This window comes from Galeopterus variegatus, unplaced genomic scaffold, assembly GCF_000696425.1.
Source record: "Galeopterus variegatus unplaced genomic scaffold, G_variegatus-3.0.2 Scaffold1079, whole genome shotgun sequence".
NCBI classification, from domain to species: Eukaryota; Metazoa; Chordata; class Mammalia; order Dermoptera; family Cynocephalidae; genus Galeopterus; species Galeopterus variegatus.
In genome coordinates, this window is record NW_007727190.1 from 378,817 (window position 1) to 403,919 (window position 25,103).

A 25,103-nucleotide genomic window follows, 5' to 3' on the forward strand; every position below is an offset into this window, starting at 1 on the left:
CCTGGGGCTAGCAGCCAGGGACCGGACCCCCCTCCCACAACCAGGCACACTGCGCCAGTGCCTTGGGACTGGACCTCCCTCCCTCAAGCAGGTTCACCGCACCAGCACCACGGGGCCTGCAGGGGGACCCAAGGCATGGAGAAGGGGACTGGAATCCCCTCCCACAACCAGGCACACCACACCAACACTTTGGGGCCTTACCAGGGTCCTGAGGCATGGATCTGGCGATCAGACACTCTCCATAACTAGGCACACTACCAGCACCAAGGAGCATGCCAAAAACATCACCTCCATGTGGGTGGCCCACCACAGCCACCACAATAACCATGGCTGTAGCGAAAGCAGCTAGATGCCACAAGTACCATGCAAATGGTCCGCCAGCCACTGGAGTGCATTGACACAGGGAGAGTCACCAGCAGAGATAAAGAAGAGGATGTCTCTCTCCAAAAAGCCCATTTCAGAGTGACAGAAGAAGCATCTGCTTTATTATAATATTTGGGGAACTGATCACACCTCTCAGTGTTGGACAGATCTTCTAGGCAACAAATTAACAGAGTAACCATTATTCTTTCAGAAGGAGAGAAGAAATCTAGGGTAATTAGAGGGAGGGGTGAGGGAGAGGGGGATGGGGAGAGATTGGACAAGGGGCATAAAGAATAATTACAATTTGTAACCGTATATATGCTAGTAATATTGATTTGATCAGCATATCTCAATGTTGAACCCCCAAAATATGTATAATCAATTTTGATTTAATAAAAATTTTTAAAATAATTGTATTCTTCACTATAAGGTTATAGGTTTTATCAAAAGCAAAAAAAAAAAAAAAAATTCAAACAGGAAAATGTTTATTAATTTAAAGAAATTTCACATGTGTATATTATATGTCTACATGTGTTCCTTGAGAAATTAAGAATCTCTTAAGGGATTCCTTGGTATGAAATTTAGATATATCAAGGATAAAAATTGTGAGGCTATCAAAACATTGGAAAATTATTTCTTTTCACTTATGAATTAGAGGTAAAGAAGAGATATTAAGCAAAAATATGATTACTTAACACTATGCAAAACACTCACTTAGATTCTGAGGGGATATACAAATATAATATAGTCATGATTTTCCTTATTTCTTCATTTTTTCCCCTATGACCGACTTAGTAGACTCAAGATTTTTAAGTTCTTTTATTGAAATAGTAGGTAGATATCTGACACTTCTATACTTTACATTTGTGTGTCAGCAATTTAAAAAACTTGCTTCTCTTGATTTTTAAAAATCTTTACATTTTTATTTTCTTAAAAAAAATTTTTTTTATCGTGGTTTATGCGACAAGGAAGGAGTTGCTACATTTGCTAACGTGGCTTGGGGAGGGATGGACAGGCTTTTCATTAATCCTTTGAGGCCTCAGAATATAGCTTGGTGTTGATCCTGAACTGAATTGAGTTGAGTTGAATTCATTTGAATTGGAAAATTGGGGAATTATTTCATAGCTTTAAGATTCTATATGAATTTTTGTTTAATAGTGATTTTTATTTTATCAGCTTTCCATGATAAAAATTTCTGTAGTCAACTCAAATATTTATATTTAGATATGAGGCATGAATAAATTGAAGATAAATAACCCAAATGTAATTGGCTTACTTATTTAATTATATGTATTTATTTATTTATCCTGGGATGCTCTTCAAATATATGGCATTATCAGTTCAGGAAATTTACACAAATTCAAAAGCCCTATTAAAAAACCCAACTTAGGGAAAAATGGAAGGATGTTCAATTTCCCCTCAGCTCAGTTTCTTATTAGGGAGAGATAGCATTGTTTCATATTGATTCACTGTGCTGACCTAAGTAGAATAGAAATCTGCCCTCTGTCTTTTGTCTATCCTTTTACTGGTAATGCCTCATTCCACAAAAGATTTGAGGTGCCTTATTAAAAATATGTAAATTACAAAAGGATGCAGTTTTCAAATGGAAGGAATTATGGCAATGGGAATTATGATTAGGAAAGTAGAACCAAGCAAAAGTAAACAATATATTGTTCAGGAATATATGAATAGATGGTAAAATGATAAAGAAAAGCAAGGGAATGGTTAACACTTAAAAATTAGCATCATGATTTAGGGTCAGAGGGAGAAATTGGAAAGGTTGCCAAAGGGATTTCTAAGTATTGATAGTTTTCTGTTTCTAAACCTTGGTGGTGTATACCTGTCTTATTTTTTAAGTTATGTAATCTGTACATCTGTATACCTTCTCCTGTTTGTATATTTTTATTATTAAATAAATAAGCTGGCAAAAAATGATGAAAGTCAGTCAGCCAAGAGTAAGACTTTTGTATTATTTTGTCAGAACCAGAATGAGTCATTAATATAATTCAAGGCAAAATAGGAAAGTTATGTGGTATCCAGACCAAATAATTTTATTCTGCTCAGACTATATCTGGGATGTTTTGTTTCTTTTGTGCACCACAGTTTAATTAAACCTTGACAACTGGAGAGGGCCTGGAAACTTTATAGTATGAAATGAGACAGTGAACAACTGAAATATTTGGGGCTGTTTAGTCTAAATATTAATATTTACAGGGAGGATGTGATTGCCATCTTCAGATGTTTGAAGAGCTGGCACATGGAAAAAAATACTTTAATATTAATCTTTGAAGCTCCAGGAAGTGAAGCAAAGTCTAATAGAGGAAAGTTTTTAGTAGGTGGATTATGACTTAGTATGACCCAGGACCATCTAAACTGTTAATAAACTACAAAAAATTCTGTATCCCTTAGTTAAAAAAAAAAAAAAACAAACCTTTAATTTTTTAACACTTATTTTAAATCTTTTTATGTATTTTTAAATGTACGGTGAAAAGCAAGAGTTTTTACTAGACTATTATAACTTAGAATTATCATCCCTAACACCACTTGGAGTAATAGTGGCCTTGCTATTTTTGACACCCTCTGAAAAATTTGCCCTTTGCAAGCTGTGTTTTAAGAAAGTTTGAGGGCCGGCCCGGTGGCGCACTGCTACAGTGCGCCGCTTGGGAGCGCGGTGGCGCTCCCGACGAGGGTTTGGATCCCACATACAGACTGGTTCCCGCTCACTGGCTGAGCGAGGTGCGGGCGCAGCACCGAGGGTTGCGATTCCGTTGCCAGTCCCGGTCCGGTACGGGCGCGACACTGAGGGTTGCGATCCGTTGCCAGACACGAAAAAAGACAAAAAGGAAAAAAAAAAAAGAAAGTTTGATTTGGGCATCCTTATTCTCATATGAATATCCCTTTTCTGTATTATTGTTCATTACTTTAGGCTTTCTATTCTTCTTCAGTTTATTAACTGGCAGCTGGCTGGTTGTTAATCCTTATTAAAATATGTTTGTTGAACAAATACTTATTGAATACTGTGTCTTGTGTAAAGTCCTGAGGATCACTGTAATGAATCAGACACAGTTGCTTACATTGTATTGAGGGGCACTGCTATTGAGTTTCATTTCCGATAAACGCTCTGAAGAAGTACAGGTTATTATGAGAATATACGATTGGATGACCTGACCTAATCTGGCATGAGAGGGTCAAGAAATAGTACATTACATTTGAGGAAGAATTTCAGCGAAAAGGAAATTCAGTACTTTAAATTTAGTGTATAGCATGTAGGCAATATAGAATAAATGAACATAACATATGGAGCCAGATTTCTGGTGTTCACATTCCATTCATTACTTGGAAAAGTTACTTAACTTCACTATACTTCTGTTTCCTCATCTGTAAAATGGGAATTATGATAACTTTATCTCGTAGTGCACATGTATTATATGTATTAAATGAGTTAAAATTATAAAGGGCCCAGAACAGTGCATTTTATATATTAAGTGCCATGTAATTATTGAATAATAATTATTCAATACTTATTCAAGAAAACAAACAAATCCAAGATGCCAGTTTCCAATCATATGTAATAGAAAATATTAATAGTAATAATAAAGATTCTTTGAGCACTTACAGTATGTTATGTGTCATGCTAAATGCCTTTATACATTATTCTCACAATTCTTTGAGGTAAATATTTTAATGCTGACACTTCTTCACTTTTTTTTTTTTTTGTCTTTTTCCATGTCCGGCAACGGGATCACAACCCTCGGTGTTGCCCCCGCGCCTCGCTCAGCCAGTGAGCGGGAACCGGTCTGTATGTGGGATCCGAACCCTCGGCGGGAGCGCAGCCACGCTTCCCAAGCGGCGCACTAGCGCAGTGCGCCACCGGGCCGGCCCTTCTTCACTTTTTTTTAAACAAATGAAGAAACAGGTTTCAGTGGGTTAAACAGTTTATCTAAGATCCAAGTTAGGTAAGAGGCTGTGCTCTTAACTGCTATTCTTTGTAATTGCACATGATTCCAAGGAGAAACTGGCCTTTGTCAAATGTTTAAACGGTTGATAACAGACTGTGGACTTGTGGAATATTATTGGCAAGTTATTCTTTTAAAAATGAAAATAAAATGAGATGGGTTTTTTGGTTCATACTTTACCCCATTTCAGAGGCAATTTTGGCTTTACCAGTCCTGCAAACCCATATACCAGGCTACTCAAGGGTGGGCCTGGGACATCTGGCTGAATCCTAAATGAGTCATTCTTATTTATTACAAAGATCTTGTGAACGTATCTTGTTTACTAGATGGCTTTGGGATTTTTAAGTTTAGGGTAAGAATTGCCAACCAATGGCATATGTATCAAGGTGGCAGGTGATAGGTATTTTTCCCCTTTCCAGATGCTAGGTAAAATTTCAAAGAGGTAGTTTTTTTTTTTTAACCTATTTCTTGGTCCTCTGTTGCTTGGTGTTTTCATTTTTACTCTCTGATTATGTTCAGAACATTGCTCAATACATAGATCAGCCATATAGTTTATCAGTCCAAATATGTTTATACCTTTTCATTATTATTTTCTTGCTCAGGAACTTACAATGGCTTGCTGTTGTAGTACAATCAAGTACTTTGAACTCCGCATTCTCCTGTTCAGAATGCTGTACTGTTTGGCCCCGCTTTACCTAACCGTGTACCTCCTGCTTTATCTGAACTTGCCATGCTTATTGGTAGTTCTAGATGTTAGTGCTTGCTGCTCACTCTGCTTGGAATATTCTGCTTACCTTCATCTGCCTATCTCTTGTATTAAGCTTTTCTTGGACATAGTAACCCAAAATGACTTGTTCTTTATAGTGTCATTCAACAACTTAGTAATTTTTATATTACTTGTTATTTACTATTATAAGATTTTTGATCCATCAAGATTTTGTTAAGCGAGGGGACTTTGTACATGTATGGTCTATTGTTGTTGTTATGCACTGCATTATTTAGGTGAGAACTCTCTCCCCTTTTAGTACATACTCAGCATGTAGTGCTTTTCAAATGATTTAAAGTGATCTACATGCTATAAGGTTAAAAGATAGAGTCAGAGTAAAGAAAAATTTTGGCTATGCTTTCGGCAGAAAGAAGGATTGGAAAAGAAATACCTGAGATATGGAGTTGGCAGACAGACAAAGGAACAATTAAATTATGAATGGTGGCTAACAGGATGAGATATGAAATTATCAGTGTATAGTTTAAAAAATGCTCATGAAATAGGTGTTTCAAAATAGAAACTCTTAAAATAGAGAATGAGGCATATGGATTATTTTATATTGGATATGTGTATTATATATGTAATGCATATATACATATGAATCTGTATCATGGAAGATTAGATTAAGGTTGTAGTAGTTATTTTTAAACCCTATGTAAAAACCTTTATATTTTTATATATATCAACAAAATGTAGTATAGAATATAATGGATCATGTTATATACAATTTTATAATTTCTTCTTAAGTTCATTACCTAATCCACACTTATATCTAGTGTCATTTATAACGTTTGATTAAGGTTTCACAAATAGGAAATAATTGGCAATAGATTATTATATGTTATTTCTAATCTTATTTTATACTAGCATTGTATTCTTTATTCTTCTACACAGGTATAGACTGAAAAGATGGTGGTGTTCCTTTTGTTCAGTTTCCTAAAGGTGAAAAAACCCCGATAATTCAGGATGCTAATATAGCAGGCTTATTTAGAATGCACTGAAATCCTGTGCATTCAGTTATTTTCTGTCTTCAAAAGAAGTATGACATATCTGAGTATCTGAACAATTTTTTTTCTTTCATACCAGTTACTTTAAAATTCATATGGAATTTTTCCTCAAACTAAAGACCAATAAAATCTTCAAAGATATAGAATATGCTTGTACAACTAGTTTTAAGTGACTTTTCAAACTTCCATCATTGTTTTAGAGAACAAGTCATATATCTAAAATGTCACATCTTATTGAAATTGATAAAAATTACAGTCCTTATGAGATTTTTACCTAGCTTATCATTCTTTTGGCTCTTATTCCTACATAACAGAAAATAAAAAGTAATACATTTTATGATTCCCATTTTACAGAAATCAGGTAAAGATTTTGTCTGTGATTTTTTTTTTTTTTTTTTTTTTTTTTTTTTTTTTGTTAGCCATCCTAACTGGGGTGAGATGGTATCTCAGTGTACTTCTGATTTGCATTTCCCGGATGCTGAGTGATAATGAGCATTTTTTCTTTTTCTTTTTGTCTTTTTCCGTGTCCGGCAACGGATCGCAACCCTCAGTGTTGCCCCCGTACTGGACAGGGACCGGCAACGGGATCGCAACCCTCAGCGCTGTCCCCGCGCCTCGCTCAGCCAGTGAGCGGGAACCGGTCTGTATGTGGGATACGAACCCTCGGCGGGAGCGCCGCCACGCTTCCCAAGCGGCGCACTATAGCAATGCGCCACCGGGCCGGCCCCTTATTGAGCATTTTTTCATATGTTTGTTCGCCATTTGTATATATTTATCCTATTCGTATTCTTGCCTTTTTGACATGCCTTTTCTTTTCCTTAGTCTCTTTCTTATTATCTTGATTACTGATTAATCCCTTTTGGGATAATTTCTCAGGATATATTTATTAACAATTGGTGCATTTTTTTTTTTAAAGGAATGACGCCAATAAAATGGCAATTAAATTGGGCTGAAGCACCGTGTGTTTGACGCTAAGTTGAGACTCTGCTGATAGTTTTTGCTTTTGTTCTGAGAATTATCACCATTTCTTCTATATGTTAACCAAAATTTGTTATAGATTAATAATTTAAATCCCAGCATTTTTACTGTTAAACTTGATTTCATTCAAATTACAGATTAACAGAAATACTAATTCTAAAACTCCAGGTGGTAGGTAGCATAGGCATTTATGAAAAGAAGACATGTTCTATGTTTAATGGTATTTTCGTTTAGCATCTCTCCTGAAAATCTCCACTATAGTTTCTTTTTTTTTTTTTTCCTTTTTGTCTTTTTTCCGTGTCCGGCAACGGATCGCAACCCTCAGTGTCGCCCCCGTACCGGACCAGGACCAGCAACGGGATTGCAACCCTCGGTGTTGCTCCCGCGCCTCGCTCAGCCAGTGAGCGGGAACCGGTCTGTATGTGGGATCCGAACCCTCGGCGGGAGTGCCGCCGCGCTTCCCAAGCGGCGCACTGTAGCAGTGCGCCACCGGGGTGGCCCACCACTATAGTTTCTAGTCTGAATCATTTTTATTTTATATGTTCCAATCTGATAGTAACTTCATTATGATTAGTGATTTTATATTTTGTGATAATTATACATTATCAACTTCTATATGTATTTCACTGGCAGGTGTTATATTTTTCTTTTTTTTTCTTCTACTTAAGATATAGCACTACATACAAATAGAAAAGTACACAAATCATGAGTGTAAGCTCAGTTGAATTGCCAAAAGGGACCACATCTATAACCCACCACCTAGGTGAAGGCAAAATATCAGCTCTCCACAACGCTCTACAACGCTCTCTTGTATTCCTTCTAGATATTACCTTTCCTCCTTTCCAAAGGAATCCGCCCTCTGACTTAATAATTCTATGCTTTTTTGAAACTTATGTGACATATATTCTTATCTGACTTGTTTCGATATTATGTTTGTGAGATTGATACATCTGCTTTCCTGTAGCAATACTGTTTATTTGCTCTCATCAATGCAAGTGTTCCATTGAAAGAATATAATTTATTTGCTGTTTCTGTTACTGATGGAAATATGAGGTGCTTTCAGTTTGGGGCTGTTGGAATAATGATGCTGTGAAGATTCTTGTACATAGTTATCTTGGTTATTCACATCCATTTCTGTCAAACCTGTTGGAGTGAAAGTTATGGGTCATATTTTTAAAACTTTAGTAGATAGTGCCAAACAATTTTCCAAAGTGATTACACAAATTTACACTTTACTAGCAGTGTATGGGAGTTTCAGTAGTTCCACATTCTTGCCAGCACTTAGGTATCAGTCTTTTTAATTTTGAATATTCTGGTTAGTATATATTGCTGTCTCATTGAGATTATAATTTACTTTTTTTATTAATATACATACACATGGGGTACAACGTTGATTTTCAATAATTGTGTAGAACGTGTGGTGGTTAGATCAGGATAGTTAGCTTATTCATCATTACAATACACAGTCATTCTTTGTGTCTGTTTACCAATTCCTCATTAGTCCCCACCCTCTCCTCCGCTTCCCTTTCCCACCTCTAGTTTTCTAAAAGTTCAACGTATTACAGTGATTGCTTTTCTTTCTTTCTCTCTTTCTTTATTGTTCATTTATTTATTTATGGATTCAGCTGCCAGTTATGAGTGAGAACATGTGGTATTTCTCTTTCTGTACCTGGGTTGTTTTACTCAGGATAATTTTCTCCAGGCTCATCTTGTTGCTGCAAATGGCAGAATTTCATTCTTTCATGTCACTGTTTACTAATGATATATTGAGAATCTTTCAATAGTATTATAGAGTATTAGGCTGTCTTCTTGATGAAGTATCTTTCTTGTTTAAGTCTTCTGTCCTATTACTCTATTGACTTGTCTGTTTTTGTTTCTTAATTGCTTAATATACAAGCCATTTTTTGGATATGTATTTTGCAAGTAACTTCTTCCACTATGTAACTTAACCTTTTTACTCTCTTCATGGTATGTTTTGAAAAAACAGAAGTTCCCAATTTTGATATGATTTATCAATCTTTAAAGTTAATGACATTTTTGTCCTGCTTAAGAAATCTTTACTTGCCTCAAGGTCATGAAATACTCTTTCTGTATTATCTTTTGGAAACTAATTTTTTTTAAGTCTTCTAAATTTAGTGAAGGTGTGAAGTAAACATCAAAGTCCCTTTTTTCACCCCAGTATGGATTCACTTACCCAGCACCATTTATTGAAGACTGCTATTTTCCCATGGCTCTGCAGTGCCACCTTAGCACAAATCAGGTATGTGTGTATACACACACACAAACCTATATACACATGTAGGGGTACTTCAAAAAGTTCGTGGAAAAATAGAATTAAAAGATAATACAAATCTTTCTAGGAACTTTTTGAAGTACTTTCTTATGTACATACATGTATTATTCTGGATTTTCTATTCTATTCCATTGATCTGTTTGTCCTTACACCAATACCACATTGTTTTAATTATATAACTTTAAGAAAAGTCTTGATATTTGATAGAAGATATCTTTCCACATTTTTTTTCTATCTCACAATTATCTTGGCTTTTCTCAACCCTTGCATTTCCATATGAGTTTTTTAGAATCAGCTTGCAAATTTAAATCAAAAAGAAAATCCTACAGGATTTTTGTTGGACTTGAATCTGTAAATCAATTTGGGAACTAATAACATTTTTATAGTATTGGGCTTTCTGATCAGTGAACATGATATATCTCTTCATGTAGCGTTTCTTTCATTTCTCTCAAGTATTCAGTAGTTTACTGTGTAAATATCTCCTACATCTTTCATTAGATTTATTCATAGGTGTTTAATGTTTTTCAACACCATTGTAAAAGGTGCCTCCTTTTAATTTTGATTTCTAATTGTTTCTGTTTTATGTAAATATGATTTATTTTTAATATAGTGGATAAAACTACTTATTTGATTCTAATAGTTTGATTCTACAGTACTTTAATTTTTCTGTGTATACAATCATGTCAACTGCATATATGAGCTTTTTCTTCCTTTCCATCCTTATACTTTTTCCTCTTGCCTTATTGCATTGGCTAGGACTGCTTGTCCAGCAGTGAATACAAATGATGACAGAAGGGATCCTTGTAAACTTTCAGTATTTCTCTATTACGATATGATGTTTGCTATAGCTTTTATCACAGAAGCCCTTTATCACCTAAAGATACTCCCTTCTATTCCTACTTTGCTAAGAATTTTTTTTAAAAACATGAATGGATGATACAGTTTATCAAATACTTTTCTGCATCTATTTAGAAAATTAATAATTTTTGTCTTTTTATTCTTTTAATGTGGCAAATTACATTGATTAATATTTGAATGTTACTTCAACCTTTGCATTTCTGAAATAAGCTCAATTTGGTCATTGTGCATTATCCTTTTTGTATATTGCTAAATTTTTGTTTTGATATTTTCCTTAGGATTTTTACATCTGTGTTCATTAGTGAAATTGGCCCATACTTTTCGTCATAAAATGAGCTGGGAAATTTTTTCTTTTACTGTTCTCTGGAAGAGTTTGTATAAGATTGGTGTGATATCTTTTCTGAATATGCGCACTATCATTTAAGAAGCCATCTGAATTTAATTTTCTGCCTTTTATTATAAGACATGAATTTTAAGGCTACACATTCCTTCTTAAGTATGGTTATATCTCACCCCATACATTTTGATGTGTTTTATTTTTAACATAATTTGTTTCAAAATATTTTCTATTTTCTGTTTTGATTTCTTTTTAACCTGTTAGTATTCGTTTCTAAACATACAGATATTTTCATATTTGTTATTCATTGTACTATCATCAGAAAGTATGTTCTGTATTATTTCAGTTCTTTGTTTTTTAATGACTCAATTAAAAAATATCCCATGCCTACTTAAAAAAAATGTGTTTGCAGTTATTATTTGCAATTTATTAGTTTCCTAGGGCTGTTGTGGCAAAATGCCACAAACTGGATGGCTTAAACAACAGAAATTTATTCATCTATGTTCTGGAGGCTAGAAGTCAGAAATCAAGGTTCCCTCTTAAGCCTGTAGGCAAGAATCCTTCTTTGCCTTTTGAAGCTTCTAGTATTTGCCAGTAATGCTTAGAGTTTCCTGGCTTGTAGGTGTGTCACTCCAATCTCTGCCTCCATCATAACATGGCTGTCTTTTCCCTGTGTGTTTGTGTTTTTACACGGTGTTCTTTTTATCTCTCTACTCTTATGAGGATACCAGTCACATTAGATTAAGGGTTCATTCTAGTCCATTATGACTTTGTCTTAATTATTTACATCTGTAATGACTGTACTTCCAAATAAGGTCATATTCTGACATACTAGGGGTTTAGACTTCAGTATATCTTTTTGGGGTATACAATTCAACCCATAATAATTACATGAGGGTAGTTCAAAAAGTTTGTGGAAAAATATAATTAAAAGTAATATGAATCTTTTCTATGAATTATTGAAGTGTCCTCATATATATCAATTAGGTCAAATTTGTTAATCATATTTTTAAAATTTCTGTATATCTCGTGATTTTTTTTCTGCTTGTTCTATGATTTACTGTGAGAGGGTCATGAAAATCACCCATTAGGATTATAGATTTATCTTATCTGTTCTTTTAGTTCTGTCAATTTTTGCTTTATATATTTTGAGGTTGTGTATTACATGCATAGAAATTTTGAATTGTTGTATTTTTTTGGTGAAGCGAACCTTCTATCATTATTCTGTTTCATTCTATCTCTGCAGTGTGTTCTTAAAGTCTACCTTCTGTGACAGTAACATAAACTAATATAAGCTTTCTTTTGGTTAGAGTTTGTATATTACGTATTTGTCCACCATTTTACTTTTAAGTTTCTCTATTTCTTAGCCTTACTATGAGCCCAATATATAGTTAGGGCTTTTTTTTTGTTGTTGTTGGATTTTTTGTTGTTGTTCTAAGTCTGTCTTTGGAATGTTTGGTTGGTCAACATGCATTTAATGTACTTAACTGATATGCTTGGGATTGAGTCTCTCATCTTGCCATTTGCTTTCTATTTTTTCTGCCTGTTCTATTTCACTTTCCTCATTTCTTGCCTTTTTTTGGGTAGGTTGTTTCTTTTGCCTTTTTTCCTTTTCTTTAGTCGGATTAGTCGTATAGCCTCTACCGTTCTTTTAGTGATTACCCTATAGACTCCAGTATGCATTCATAACTTACTGAAGTCTGATGTTAATTATTAATTAGTACTCTTATCACATACCAGACAATGCAAGGACCTTCATATGTTTTAACTCCTTTTCTTTCTTCTTCTATTTTATGTGATATCATGGATATTTCTACATCTTTTAAACCTTACATATTTTAAACCCCGCAATACCTAATGATAGTAGTTTTCAGACTTAATGTACATTTATATTCAATTACACATTTATCATTTTCTTTGCCCTTCATTTCCTCCTACATCTCTAAGCTCCCACTAGAATTTTTTTTCTGTCTAAAGAACACTTATTCATATTTCCTTTTGTTTGAATATGTTCATGACAAATTACCTCACTTTTTGTTTGTCTGAAGGTATCTTTAATTTACCTGCCATTTTAAATGTTAGTTTTGCTAGGTTAGCAGTTATTTTCCTTTAACCCTTTGAAGTTGTAATTTCACTGTCCTCTGGCTTTCTTTGTTTCTGTTGAGAAGTCAGCTGTTACTCCTTTGAACTGTGAACTGTGTTGTCATTCTTCTACCCCAAAGCTACTTTTATTTTTTTCCCCTATATATTGGTTTTTGGTTTAAAAAAAAATTTTTTTTATTTAACATAGTTGACTGTACATATCTGTGGGGTACAGAGTTGAATGTCAATACCTGTGTGTGATATGTGATGCTCAAATTACGATAATCAGTATACTGAACATTACACAATGTAATCAATTTTGTGGCCCTTTGCCAAGTTTTCCCTTATTCCCCCTACCACTCTCCCTTTCCCACCACTGGTAATCTCAGTTCTGTTGTCTCCTTTTGAAAGTTAAATGTATTATTGTGATTACTGCATCTTTCTTTTATTTCTTTCTTTTATTTATTTGTTTATGTTTTAGCTCCCACTTATGAGTGAGGGCATAGTATTTCTCTTTCTGTGCCTGGCTTGTTATGTTTATTATGTTTAATTTTCTCTAAGTTCATCCATGTTGCTGCAAATGGCAGTCTTTCATTTTTTTTTATAGCAGGGTATTATTCCATTGTGTAAATTTAGCACATTTTCCTTATCCAGGCATCCAACGATGGACATTTAGGTTGGCTCCAACTTTTTATAAAGCTATGATAAACATGGAAGTGCAGGTATCCCTTTGACATGATGATTTCCATTCCTTTGGGTATATACCCAGCAGTGGGATTGCTGGATCATATGGCAGTTCTATCTGTAGTTGTTTGAGGAACCTCCATACTGTTTTCCATAATGCCTGCACCAATTTACAGTCCCACAAACAGTGTAGGAGAGTTCCCCTTTCTCTGCATCCCATCCTCACTAGCATTTGTTATTCTCTGTCTTTTTGATAATAGGCATTCTGACTGTGGTGAATGCCATGTGTGGTCTTCCTAGGTTTTATCTCTCTTGGGACTTTCACCAATTCTAAAATCAGTGGATCAATGTTTTCCGTTTATTTTTTAAAGTTCTAAGTTATTCTATCTTCAGATATTGCTCTTCTCCCATTTTCCCTCTCCTTTCTTTGTTATTCCATTTACACATATGTTAGACCTCTTTTATTGTATCTCATATATTGATCATAGTCCTGTATTTTCTATCCTTTGGTATGTTCGGTTTTATATTTTCTTCTTATTTGTCTTCTGGTTCATGAATTCTTTTTTTCATCTGTGTCTAACATGCTGCTAAAACCATTCATTTGGGTTTTTCAGTTCTAGACTTCCATTTGACTCTTTTTTTATGGTTTCCATTTTCTTGATCTTTTATTTCCTTGAGCATATTAGACATAGTTGTTTTAATTATCTAAATACCCTTTAGATCTGTTACTGTTGACTGCTCTTTCTGTTGGCATTAAGTGATATTGTTTTATCTCCTTGTATGACTGGCTATTTTTGATTGGATTTCAGATATCATATATGAAGAATTGTAAAGATAAATTGAAGGTTAGCATGATGTTATCTTTACTCAGAGAAGATTTATTTTGGCTTCACAAAGGTGGCCAAAGGACTGGCAATCGTAGATTGCCTTAATCCAGGCAGGGATTGAGAAGATTTGAAGTTGAATTTAGTCTGTTAAAGTTGGTCTACTTCTGGTTCGGTTTTACTCAGGATTCCAGTCATGCCTCATCAGTAGTTCCTCAGCTCTAGTTTTTGTCCTCTTAGCCTCAGAAAATTGTATGTCTCTTGTCACCTTGCTTTGCCTCACCTCTCATCTCCCTCTTGGGAAGTGGCCAGCCCTTTTAGGGAAATGTACCTCTTGTCTGATGTACCTTTGTTTTCTTCTTGTCTAAGGTCATAGCCCCATAGTTTGTCTCTGTTTTTGGTTGTTCTCAATGCTTTCAGAAAGATGTTTTAGTTTTTTATAATTTTCTCTATTTTCTAGTTCTCACTGGGAGGGTTGATTAATGTTACTTATTTCATTGTGTAAAGCAGAAGATATTTGACTATTGTTTTCTGCTGAGTTGTAATCTTCAGATTAACGGTTATTTAAATATCTACAGTTTTCTTTGCATCATCAAATATTTTTTATTTGTTCATACTTTTATGAAATTTCTTAGCATAGAGCTCATACATCCTTAACAGAAAGCTTTAAGGTGTATAAAAAGATAACTACTAAAATGGATGGATGCCCACAGTTCTACCATATATGATTAAATTAGGTTTCAAGTAGATAAAGTTTAGCTGTTAGCAAGCAAAATATTTTTTCAGTTTAGTATTATTTTGGCCATCTATCTCTTTTTTAAGACAGGAAGAAAATGGTGTTTCATATATAAATTAACTACACCTTATACAATATTTATATTTTCCAAATTTTCTTAGATTCTTTGGCTCTCTGCTTATCAGAAATTGGGTCATCTCATTTATTTTTAAAATATTTTCTTTGTCTTAGTAGGGTAGTACTTTTTGGAAAGACCAACTAATAAGGACTTAATTTGTTTAGTAAGGTAAATATGCTATTTTCTGATAATATATTAACTAATTTTCATTGAAATAGCAAAATACTGTTGTTCTCTTTATTCATCTTTGCAGAACTTCAGAAATAGCTATTTGCCATGTTTCTTTTTCCCTAAATTTATTTTCCTGTTTACTGATCAAAAGGTTTTTAACTGAAGTTATCAAGGATTCCATGCTTTTCCAACATAGGGATAACGTCAATCTAAAGACTCAATTCTTTTCTGTCTTCACTGCCTACAGACAGGGAACACAATCTCTTCAGCCTGGACCTTTGTAGAAGAATTTGGAGAAAATAAAGAGGTAAGAAAAAGTCTCTTGGGAATATTAAGTGATATATTTAGTTTTCACAAAGCTAGTTATGTTATTCTTATGTCGGTAAGAAGAAATGTTTAAAATTGCCTATTGAAACCATGTAAGTATTTTGATTATCTTTGTTAATTATAGATTCATTAAGCAAAAATTTTAAAAAGTTAAACTGGTTTCTGTATTTCAGGTCTTCTCAAAACTTTTAACATGGTACATTGAATCACCAAGATGGCAGATAGTATTATTAGTTAGATAGAGTTGGAGTGAGTGTATTATATGTAGACTATTCAGTATTTCTCAGTCATATTTAAAAATGGTACTCTAATTTTTTCAACCTTATTAAACCAAAATCTTATCAGAACAATTTAGAATAAAAGTTATGTTTAGTAGGAATCACCATTTTTTTTTTTACTGAGAAAGATAAGCTTTAGTAGGAAGTTAAAGGCAGTTTATGATTTGAGTAAAGATTATTATTATCCAAACTCCTTTTTACATGTAGAGGCAAAAAGAATGTTATGGTTCCTGGAAAGCGATCTATGTACTAGTTCTATGTCCTTGAGTAAGTTACTTTTTATGCCTCAGTTTCCTTATTATCAAAGAGGATAATGAAAACACTTATAAGGCTATTATAAAGATACAGTTGTACTGATCTTGTATGGTTATTTTGGGGACTTAGTAAGCACTTAGTAAACATTAGCTGTTATTATTAATATAATGTATACTTCAGATACAAGGAGAAATATGTGTATTATAATTGAGGCTTATAAAATTGTGGATTTTAATCTTAGCATAAAAATTCAAATATGTGATGCTAATTCAGAACTATCTTCCTTAAAATTGCTTATAGTTTGCATTTTGAATTATAAGGACTGATTTTACTGATAGAAGTTGAAACTAGAAGAGTTGCTGTCTTTTCTAAGGCTTTTATCTTTTCTTCACTTTTGCCCAGATAATTAATCTGGTAAGCTATAATTTTTGACCTATATTGAAGCGTAGATTACTGCAGCTCTAATCATGATTTTTCCTCTCAGAGATTTGCTGTTTCAGTACTCTCTTGACAAATGCATTAGAAATTAGCATTTAGAAGACTTTGACACAATTATCCTTAATACAAAGGTAGCAAAGTCGAAGCTCTAGGTATGGTTTGTTTGGTCTCCTTAGTTTTTTGAAAGGAAAGCAAGTAGCTTAATTTCAGTACAAATAAGCACTTATTGTTTTACATTTGGTCCTCTTTGAGTTCTCTTTTTTTATTTGTGTGTTAAGTCTTGGCCTCTGAAGGTATTGAGTTTGTAATTGATGTGTTTAACATATTTGAAGATTTTTTGTTTGCTTTTAATGTTTTCCCATTATGTATTAACCCTGTTAAGAGTTCTTCTCAAACTGATTTTTACAGTTGTTCAGTGAAATAACTGTTCCTGAGGTCACACAAGTTTGGGAAAGACTGTGTACTACACACTCCCCTTAGAAATTCCTAATGCATATTAGCATAATAAATAATTGAGGTAGCAGACTGTTTAACCTTTAAATCTATCTTTCCTAAACTTTTTCCAAGATTACTTGGCTAAGGGATTCTTGTTTTGAAGGATTCTTGCACTTGAATTGTACAGGATGTAGTTTGGAAAACACTGAAACTAACCCAAAGAAACACTTGGGTTTTGTGTGTGTGTTTATAACTTTATTGAGGTATAACTAAAATACAATAAAATGTACATATTTAAGGTGTATAATTTGGTCCGTTTTGATTTATGTATACATCTGTGAAACACACCACAGTCAAAAAACATTTTCATCACCCCCAAAAGTTGCTTTATGCTCTTTTATAAACTGTTCTTCCTTCTACCCTCTTTCCCAGGCAAATACTCTAGATTAGTTTACGTTTTCTAGAATTTAAAATCCTTGCTTTTGAAGGTTTAAACTGTAATCTTTAGATAATTTAGAATGAAATAGCTGTAATTTCTTAAATTTGCAAAATCCAACATATTTTTGTGTTTATGGTGTTATTTATACACCATAAAAGTTTCACAGTGAGAATTTAAAACCCAAATCATTCTTTCAAAGTTCTTTGGGAAAATGTATTGTAAATTGAGAAAGTATTTGAGTTAAAACAAAAGTAGATGAATTTTTCTGCAAAACTGAATCTGAAAAATTTAATTACTTTAGTAAAAATAAATTAATAGAAAACTAACCAGCCAGAACTTTATAAGGAAGCAGCAATAGAGAGTAGCTTTCTTACTTATCCAGACATTCTTTACTAAGATTAACATATTCAAATCCTCCTTTAAAATTTTCCTAAACAAAAATAAATAAGCTACTCTGTGGGCATAGTCTTAAAAAAAAGTATTGGTAACTTCAGGTCTACTTCTTGCCTTTTGTTGTCAGTAGCCCAATAGTGAAATTTAGAGGATAAAAATACCTTTTGTTTCAAAATTTGATTGTAATAGGGAAAGTGAGGCAAAAATGTCAGGAAATTTATATATGTGTTCTAACCAAAAAGAAGTATCAAAAATTTCTAATTAATGATTTTAAAATATTTCATGTTATATGTTGCTTAAAACTAGCAGTTCTGAGAAATACTTCCTCTGAGCTAATCAGTTAGCTCTTGATTTTCTGTACTAGGATGGAAAGTACAAAATAATAAATGGTGAATATTATTTATATTCCAATACAGATTATTTTTTAATCTGTGTTTTAACCCATTCATAATTTATGTTCTGGGAATGTATAGTAAAACTAAGGTTTTTTGCACATGAAATTCAGTGTTTTTTAAAAGAAAGTTATCAAGCAGTTTTCAATTATGGTTACCAAATGTTAGAAATTGAAATAATAAGTGGTAAAATGAGTACATTTTTTCAAATATTTCAATAGAGATCCACAGAAGTCTAAAGAAGTACTTAAAATATGTATTATAAGCCTGGAATATATATTTCGTAGGTCAGAAGATCAGGTATCTCATTTTCATATATTGCTGATGGGAGTTTAAAATGGTATATAGCCACCTTGGAAAAACAGTTTTTCAGTTCTACAAAAGTTAAACATAGTGTTACCATATGATTCAGCAATTCCATTCCTAAATATTTACTCAAGAGAATTGAAAACGTGTCCATACAAAAACTTGTATGCATTATTCCTTAGCAGTATTATTCATAACAGCCAAAATATGTATACAAACCAAATATCTATCAACCAGTAAACAAAATGTGGTGTAGCCATGTAATGGAATATTATTTAGCTTTAAAAAGGAATAAGTTTCTGACATGCTACAACATACATGAGTCCTGAAAACATTATGCTAAGAAGCCAGTTCCAAAAGATCACATAAATTTTATTATTCCATTTGTATGAACAATTCAGAATATGCAAGTCTGTGAAAATAGAAAGATTAATGGTTGCTGGGCCTGGGGGAAAAGGGATTGGGGAGTGACTGCTAATGGGTAGGGAGTTTCAATTTAGGATGATGAAAATACGATGGAATTGCTTAGTGGTGTTAGCTGTACAACTTTGTCAATACTTGGGTACTCCAAAAAGTTCAGGGAAAGAGTTTTATTATCTTTTAATTTTATTTTTCCACAGACTTTTCGAAGTACACTTATATATTAAAGCCACTGAATTGCACACTAAAAAAAGATTCATCAAAGAGGGGGTAGATGTGGTAGTAGAACTCACAGATAACAAGGAGAAAAAGAAGCCAATTATGAAGAATATACTTCTTAATGGAAAATTAGTGCGTGTCTGGTCAGAAACAAACTAAAAGAAAAACGTAGCCAAAATTAATATTAGAAGAGATTTTCACTAAACTCACTTTATAGTTTCTAATAAGGGTTTCTCCCATCTTTATTTAAGACAGAAAAGCAGCTAGAGAGAATTAGTGGTGTTTGGTCAAGATATGTAAGATGGAAACAGAATAAGAAACAAAATGAGTAAATCGGTATTTACATTAAGTATAAAATGGTTACATTTTCACTGAGAAACATAGTTGGTTGTATTCATTACCAGATTGTCTCTGTGTTGGACAGAAAAAGGTAGTAGACTAAATTATACTAACTATACAAACAGTAGTGACAAGTATGTGGTATGTATGCTGCCAGTTTCTACACTTGCTTCTGTGTCAGATGTGGCACAACAGTTACTTTCCTACTCATTCCAGGTACACCATCACAATCTTTCTGAACCCAGGGTTTCTATTAACCATTGCTGCTTGATTAAAATTGACACTTAAGGTTAAGCCTATTTGCTATTCTTTATGTAGATCAAATTTGTTCTGTGAAAATATTTGTATTCCTTCAGGATATAGATATGAAATTGTAGCAAAATTTATCAAAATGCTGTCTCTAATGATCCATTATATTAGAGCAGTTCTTTTACTTTTTTGGGTTTTTTTGGGTTTTTTGCAAGTGACCTTTTCTTCAAATGATACATTACATAAAAGTTTAGCATATAAAACAAGGGAATACAGAGCTGCATGAATTGAAATGGCAGGTGTAGGAATGGGTAGGTGCAAGCAAAAGCCAGGTAGCTTACAGCAGTACCATCTACTTTACTTCTGTTCCCTGCCCATAATAACCTCATGAGATACTTTCTGTCAACCCTGTTTGAGAAGAAGATTGCCAGAGTGAAAAAGCTTGGTCATGCAGAAACAATATTTTCTTAGGAATCAGGAGGCCTAATTTTTAACTTGTTCTTTCTCCATTCAGTTGTGGAAGTATGCATCATTCACTTAATCAACCATCTTTTGTCTGCGTCATTCATTGATGAAAGAGGCCATTTGAATTACAGATTTCTAAGGTCTCCACCTATTCTTGGCTTGTGATTTTGAATTAGAGAATTTGATTCATCAAAAACTTTATTAATAAAAACAATAAGACAAATCCAGTAAAAATGAGCAAAGGGCTTGAACAGATACTTTACCAAAAATGTACAAATAGGCAGTAAACACATTATTAGTCATAAGGGAAGTCAAAATTAAAACCACGAGATCCAATTTCACATTCACTGGAATAGCTGTGATTAAAAATACTGGGAATATCAAATGTTAGGATGTGGAGCAACTGGGGGTCTCATATTTACAGGTGAGAATATAAAATGGTCACACTGGAAAAGTCTTAAGGGGTATCTGTCTGCCTATGACCCAGCAGTCCCTTTCTCAGGTATTTACCCAAAGGAAATGAAATAACATCCACAAAAAGATCTATATAAGAATGTTCACAGCAGCTTTATTCATAATGGTCAAAACTTTAACACAATCCAAATCTTCATCAATAGGTAAATAAAGAGATTGTGGTATACTCACGCAATGGAATAATACCCAACAATGAAAAGGAACAAACTACTGAAATATACAATGTCAGTGAATCTTAGAAATTACACTGAAAGAAGCTAGACAAAAAATACTTTAAGATGTATATTATTTGAAGTCTAAGAACAGGCAAACTAATCTATGGTGATAGAAATCAGAAAGTGGTTGCCTCCAACAGAAAGGCTGTGGACTGGAAAGGGCACAGGAAATTTCTGGATTGGATATGTTTTAAATTTTGTTTTGGGTGTGGATTACATGGATTTATACAATTATCAAAACTCATTGAAATGAACACATAGGATGTATGCATTTTATTGTATGTAAATTGTACCTCAATTTTAAAAGTGTTAAAACAGTTGAATAACACTTAGTATGAAAGTTAAATTCTGAAATTGGCTCTGTATCATTCCTTAAGAAGGGGAAAGGGGAGTACAGATCTCAATCTGAGGCAGAAACAGTGGGATTGAAGAGCTAAGGATGTTCATTGGGAAGAAAAACCAGGGGTGGGCAAGTAAGTATATGCTAGAAATTTTAACCCATTTAATTATTTATTATTTTCTAAATATTCATGAGAATTTCTCCTTTTTATTTTCTATGATATGTAAATTATGTTAGATCTAAGGAAAACATGATTCTACTTCTAGGTTTATACCACTAGTTAAGTATTTTCAGTTTACATTTCATTTATTATCTTAAGTTCAATATATACAATATTTCTAATTACCAGATGCTTTTCTGTATATATTTAGATTCTCAGTGATTTTAGTAATAAAATTTAGTTTTGAAATGTTTATAAAATCCTATGAACATCTGAAGCTTTTTGTTTCCTAATTTTTGTAGTATAGTCATGCATTGCTTAACTATGGGGAGAAATGTGTCTTTCAGCAATTTTATTGTGTGAACATCATAGACTGAACTTACGTAGACCTGTATGTATAGCCTACTACACACCTAGGCTATATGGTATGGTTTGTTGCTTTCACCACCATTGTATATGTGGTCTGTCATTGACCAAAATGTTACGCAGTACATGACTGTATTTGGAAATTTTTTTCTCTTGATCAAATCTTCATCTCTCCATCAATGAAGTCATCAGAATCAACTTTTAATTGTACATTTAATTTAGTCTCCTTACAAATATAATAATACAACAGTCAATAAGTGTATGTTTAAATTAAAGATTTAAATTAAAGGGTTATAGTAGGAAACTACCAGAAATACAGGTATGCTAAGCATTATGCTAGTAACCAGTTGTTTGGCTAGCTTGTTTTTGAAATCTTCCCCTGAAGATACCTTTTGTATCAGCTTTTCATTATTAGGCTGCGTTACCTCTTGAATGAGTATAAACTCTAAGCAAAAATGACTTCTCTTTGAAAACTACATTTTCCTACCTGCAGAAGTCTGCCATTCTCAGTTGTGTTGTTGATGACCACATTGTTAAAATGCAATGAGCTAGGTTTATCATAGGTAAATGACTAATAAGAACTTGACTATGTTTGTATAATAATCTTCAGGAGGAAAGAATCAAAACTTTTTTTAAAGCAATTATTTGGGCATACATAGGAACACTAATGTTTCAATTTATAGTCAATACTGTAACTCTTCAGGTGAAATGAATCCTTGAAAAGAAGAAAAAAAATTCTATGATACGTGGAGTCATCTTATTTTGGCTATTAGAAAAGCAGACGGTATCAAAGTAATATCTCATCCAATTTCAAAATACTGAAAATATTTTGAGCTGGATAGTTTAAATGTATTTATGTCTTCCTGGAACAAACTGCTTTATAGATCTCATGGTAACATCATAAAAATAAAAAGATTATAAAATTATTCTAATTAGAGTTTTACAATGCTAGAAATTAAACATACATTTAACTGATTTTTATTTTTTTTTATTTTTTTTTCCCTTAACTAGGTCCTTTCTGATGTTGCTTGAGCTTATTCTCCTGCAGTTGATCTCATTCCTGATGGCTAAACATTAAGTCCCATGACAACATAAAGTTTATGCTCATATGTTTTAGGCCTCATTTATAACACCAGGACAATATTATAGAAAAAAAACTTGTGCATTAGTTCCTCTAATTCCTTTTCTTTAATTCCTAAAAACACCATGACTTCTACAAATAACCATTTTACAGCATTGTCACATCCTTGGTTTATTCTACACTAAAGAACATAGTTGAGTTTTTGGAAAGTACAGGATTTACAGATTTGGTCTTTAATATACACACATCTATAAATATTACAATTAATAAGGCAGGAAATTATTGATACATAAGATGAATGTTTATTGTGGAATAATATTTCTTTTTTAAAATAATTTAGTTTAATTTTTGGATATTTTTCTATACTCTAAGTTGATAATGGTTTCTCAAAGTTTATTTTATAAAGATAATTCATTTTACTGTTTTATGGTACCAATAGGACTCTAATGTTAAATTGGTGTGTTGAGTTATGCAACTGTTTATATTTACATTTAAATAATGAAATATTGGACAATTAGTTTATACCAAATGTTTCTGCAGTCCAGGGGTGAATGTTTTTGCTGGTTTGATGCTAATACAGTTTCAAAAAATGAAAGCAAATATGAATTTGCTGTTTTTTAAATCTTTTCTTCATGTATTACCACTATTGTCAGAACCAAATTTAAAAGAAGCTTCTTTGTGGAGCAAGAAAAATCAGTTTCTCTTTTTCTTTAATTAAACAAACAAACAAAAAAATGTTCAGTGCATTCTAGTAAGATCTCTGAAGCATTTTGTCAGTGAAGGAAAGCAACACTGACTGATAAAACTATCAGGATTTGCAATGCAGTGAATACTGAGATAATCTTTACCAGCGATATGGGATCATCAGGATTTTGAATGTCAGAACATTATGTTAAAATGTGATTATAGTTTTAATGCTTTGTCTCTTTGAATTAAATTTGTATCCATAAAGATGTGCAGCATAATTGTTCATGTATTTATTTACAGACTACAATATCCATCGCAGCTCAATAAATAGTCTTTCCCCTGTTAGTGCTACCCTCTCTTCTGGGACTCCCAGCGTGCTTCCTTATGCTGCACGGCCTTATTCTTATCCAGGCTATCCCTTGTCATCAACTATATCACTTGCTAATGGCAGCCATGTTGGACAGCGGCTATATATCTCCAATCAGTCCTCATTCTTCTGAAGAAAATATTCTAAACTTTAGTATGAAAATTTTTTTGTGTAAAGCTTGCAAATTAAAATACTGTTTTATTTTAGAATCGGGTTTGCACATTTGGTTTTAAAATGAAAATATATTTATTCCAACATACTAGACATCAACTATAATCCAGAATAACTGAGTTGTTGAATTTATAAAAATGCAAAGTTTAAAAGTTATTTAGTGGTTTCTCTTGATAAAGGTATAACAAATTACTATTCTTTTTAAACTTTTGGAATTTTGTTCTAATTCTTGAGTGGGCAATAGGAACCAGTAGGTTATGTTAATTTTTTGCATAATAACTTTGGTAAATAGCATTTCATAAATATTAAAGTACTTGAAGACAGTGGTTATATTAGATTTTTGATTACCAAGGATCACTATCTATATTGGAGATTAGAGCCATTATATAACCAGAAGCATCTAACTATTATGTAGAAAGAAATGATGAGGCAAAAGATTAAGATGCAGATTTTATGCAGTATTAAAGAAAAAGCAGCCTACCATTGTGGTCCTTGAAAATAACCATAAATATTTAGTTAATAATTATTTGTTACAGAAGTAAATTATAATTTTGCTGTTAATGTATTTAAGGTTTTTATAGTTAACCTTCATTTGTGTTTTTGATATTCACTGTATTGTTTGAATAAGTGTTACAGTTTTTTAATGTTGAAATCATGTGTTGTTTAATTTTTGTACTTGAATTCAAATTCTTAGACATTAAATGTGTGATGCTTCTAATATGTGTGTTTTATTTTTATTAGAATGCACAAAAAAAAAACTTAGCTCTTACCATCTCTTTGATCTTGACAACAGTTTCTCTTACAAGGTATACAGTCATAGTCTCAGTGTCTTCATGAGACCAAAGCAAAGGATATTGTAGACAGAAAACTGTTAGTTGTGTAAAACAGTAACAAAAGTAATTTTTACGGGTCAATATAAATACTTTGTTAATAGGCCCCCTGAAGTCTCTCCCTTTTACTTAAGAATAATTAATCAATCCAGGTAATTTTTGTGGTTTAATAGTTTAGTATTGTACATTTATGTACAGAGACAGAAATCTTTCAGATATCAAATGTTACCTTTGTTGATTAACTCATTGTGCAGCTATATGGGAACAGGATTCGCATACATAGT

General features: G+C 32.9%; 1 protein-coding gene across 3 annotated transcripts in view; it reads left to right on the forward strand.

The window, feature by feature from the left end:
- Nucleotides 1-24,707, forward strand: part of RBM46 (RNA binding motif protein 46) — a 45,638-nt gene extending 20,931 nt beyond the window's left edge. Inside the window, exons 5-6 of one of the 3 annotated variants that reach the window (XM_008574654.1) lie at nt 15,421-15,480; nt 22,695-22,843. In XM_008574654.1, coding sequence (XP_008572876.1) covers nt 15,421-15,476 — 56 coding nt within the window. In that variant the 3' untranslated portion in view covers nt 15,477-15,480; nt 22,695-22,843. Of the gene's footprint in view, nt 1-15,420; nt 15,481-22,694; nt 22,844-23,751 lie in introns of those variants that run through there. The other 2 variants (XM_008574652.1, XM_008574653.1) reach the window with 2 other exon arrangements.
- The last annotated feature ends 396 nt before the right edge of the window (nt 24,708-25,103 follow it).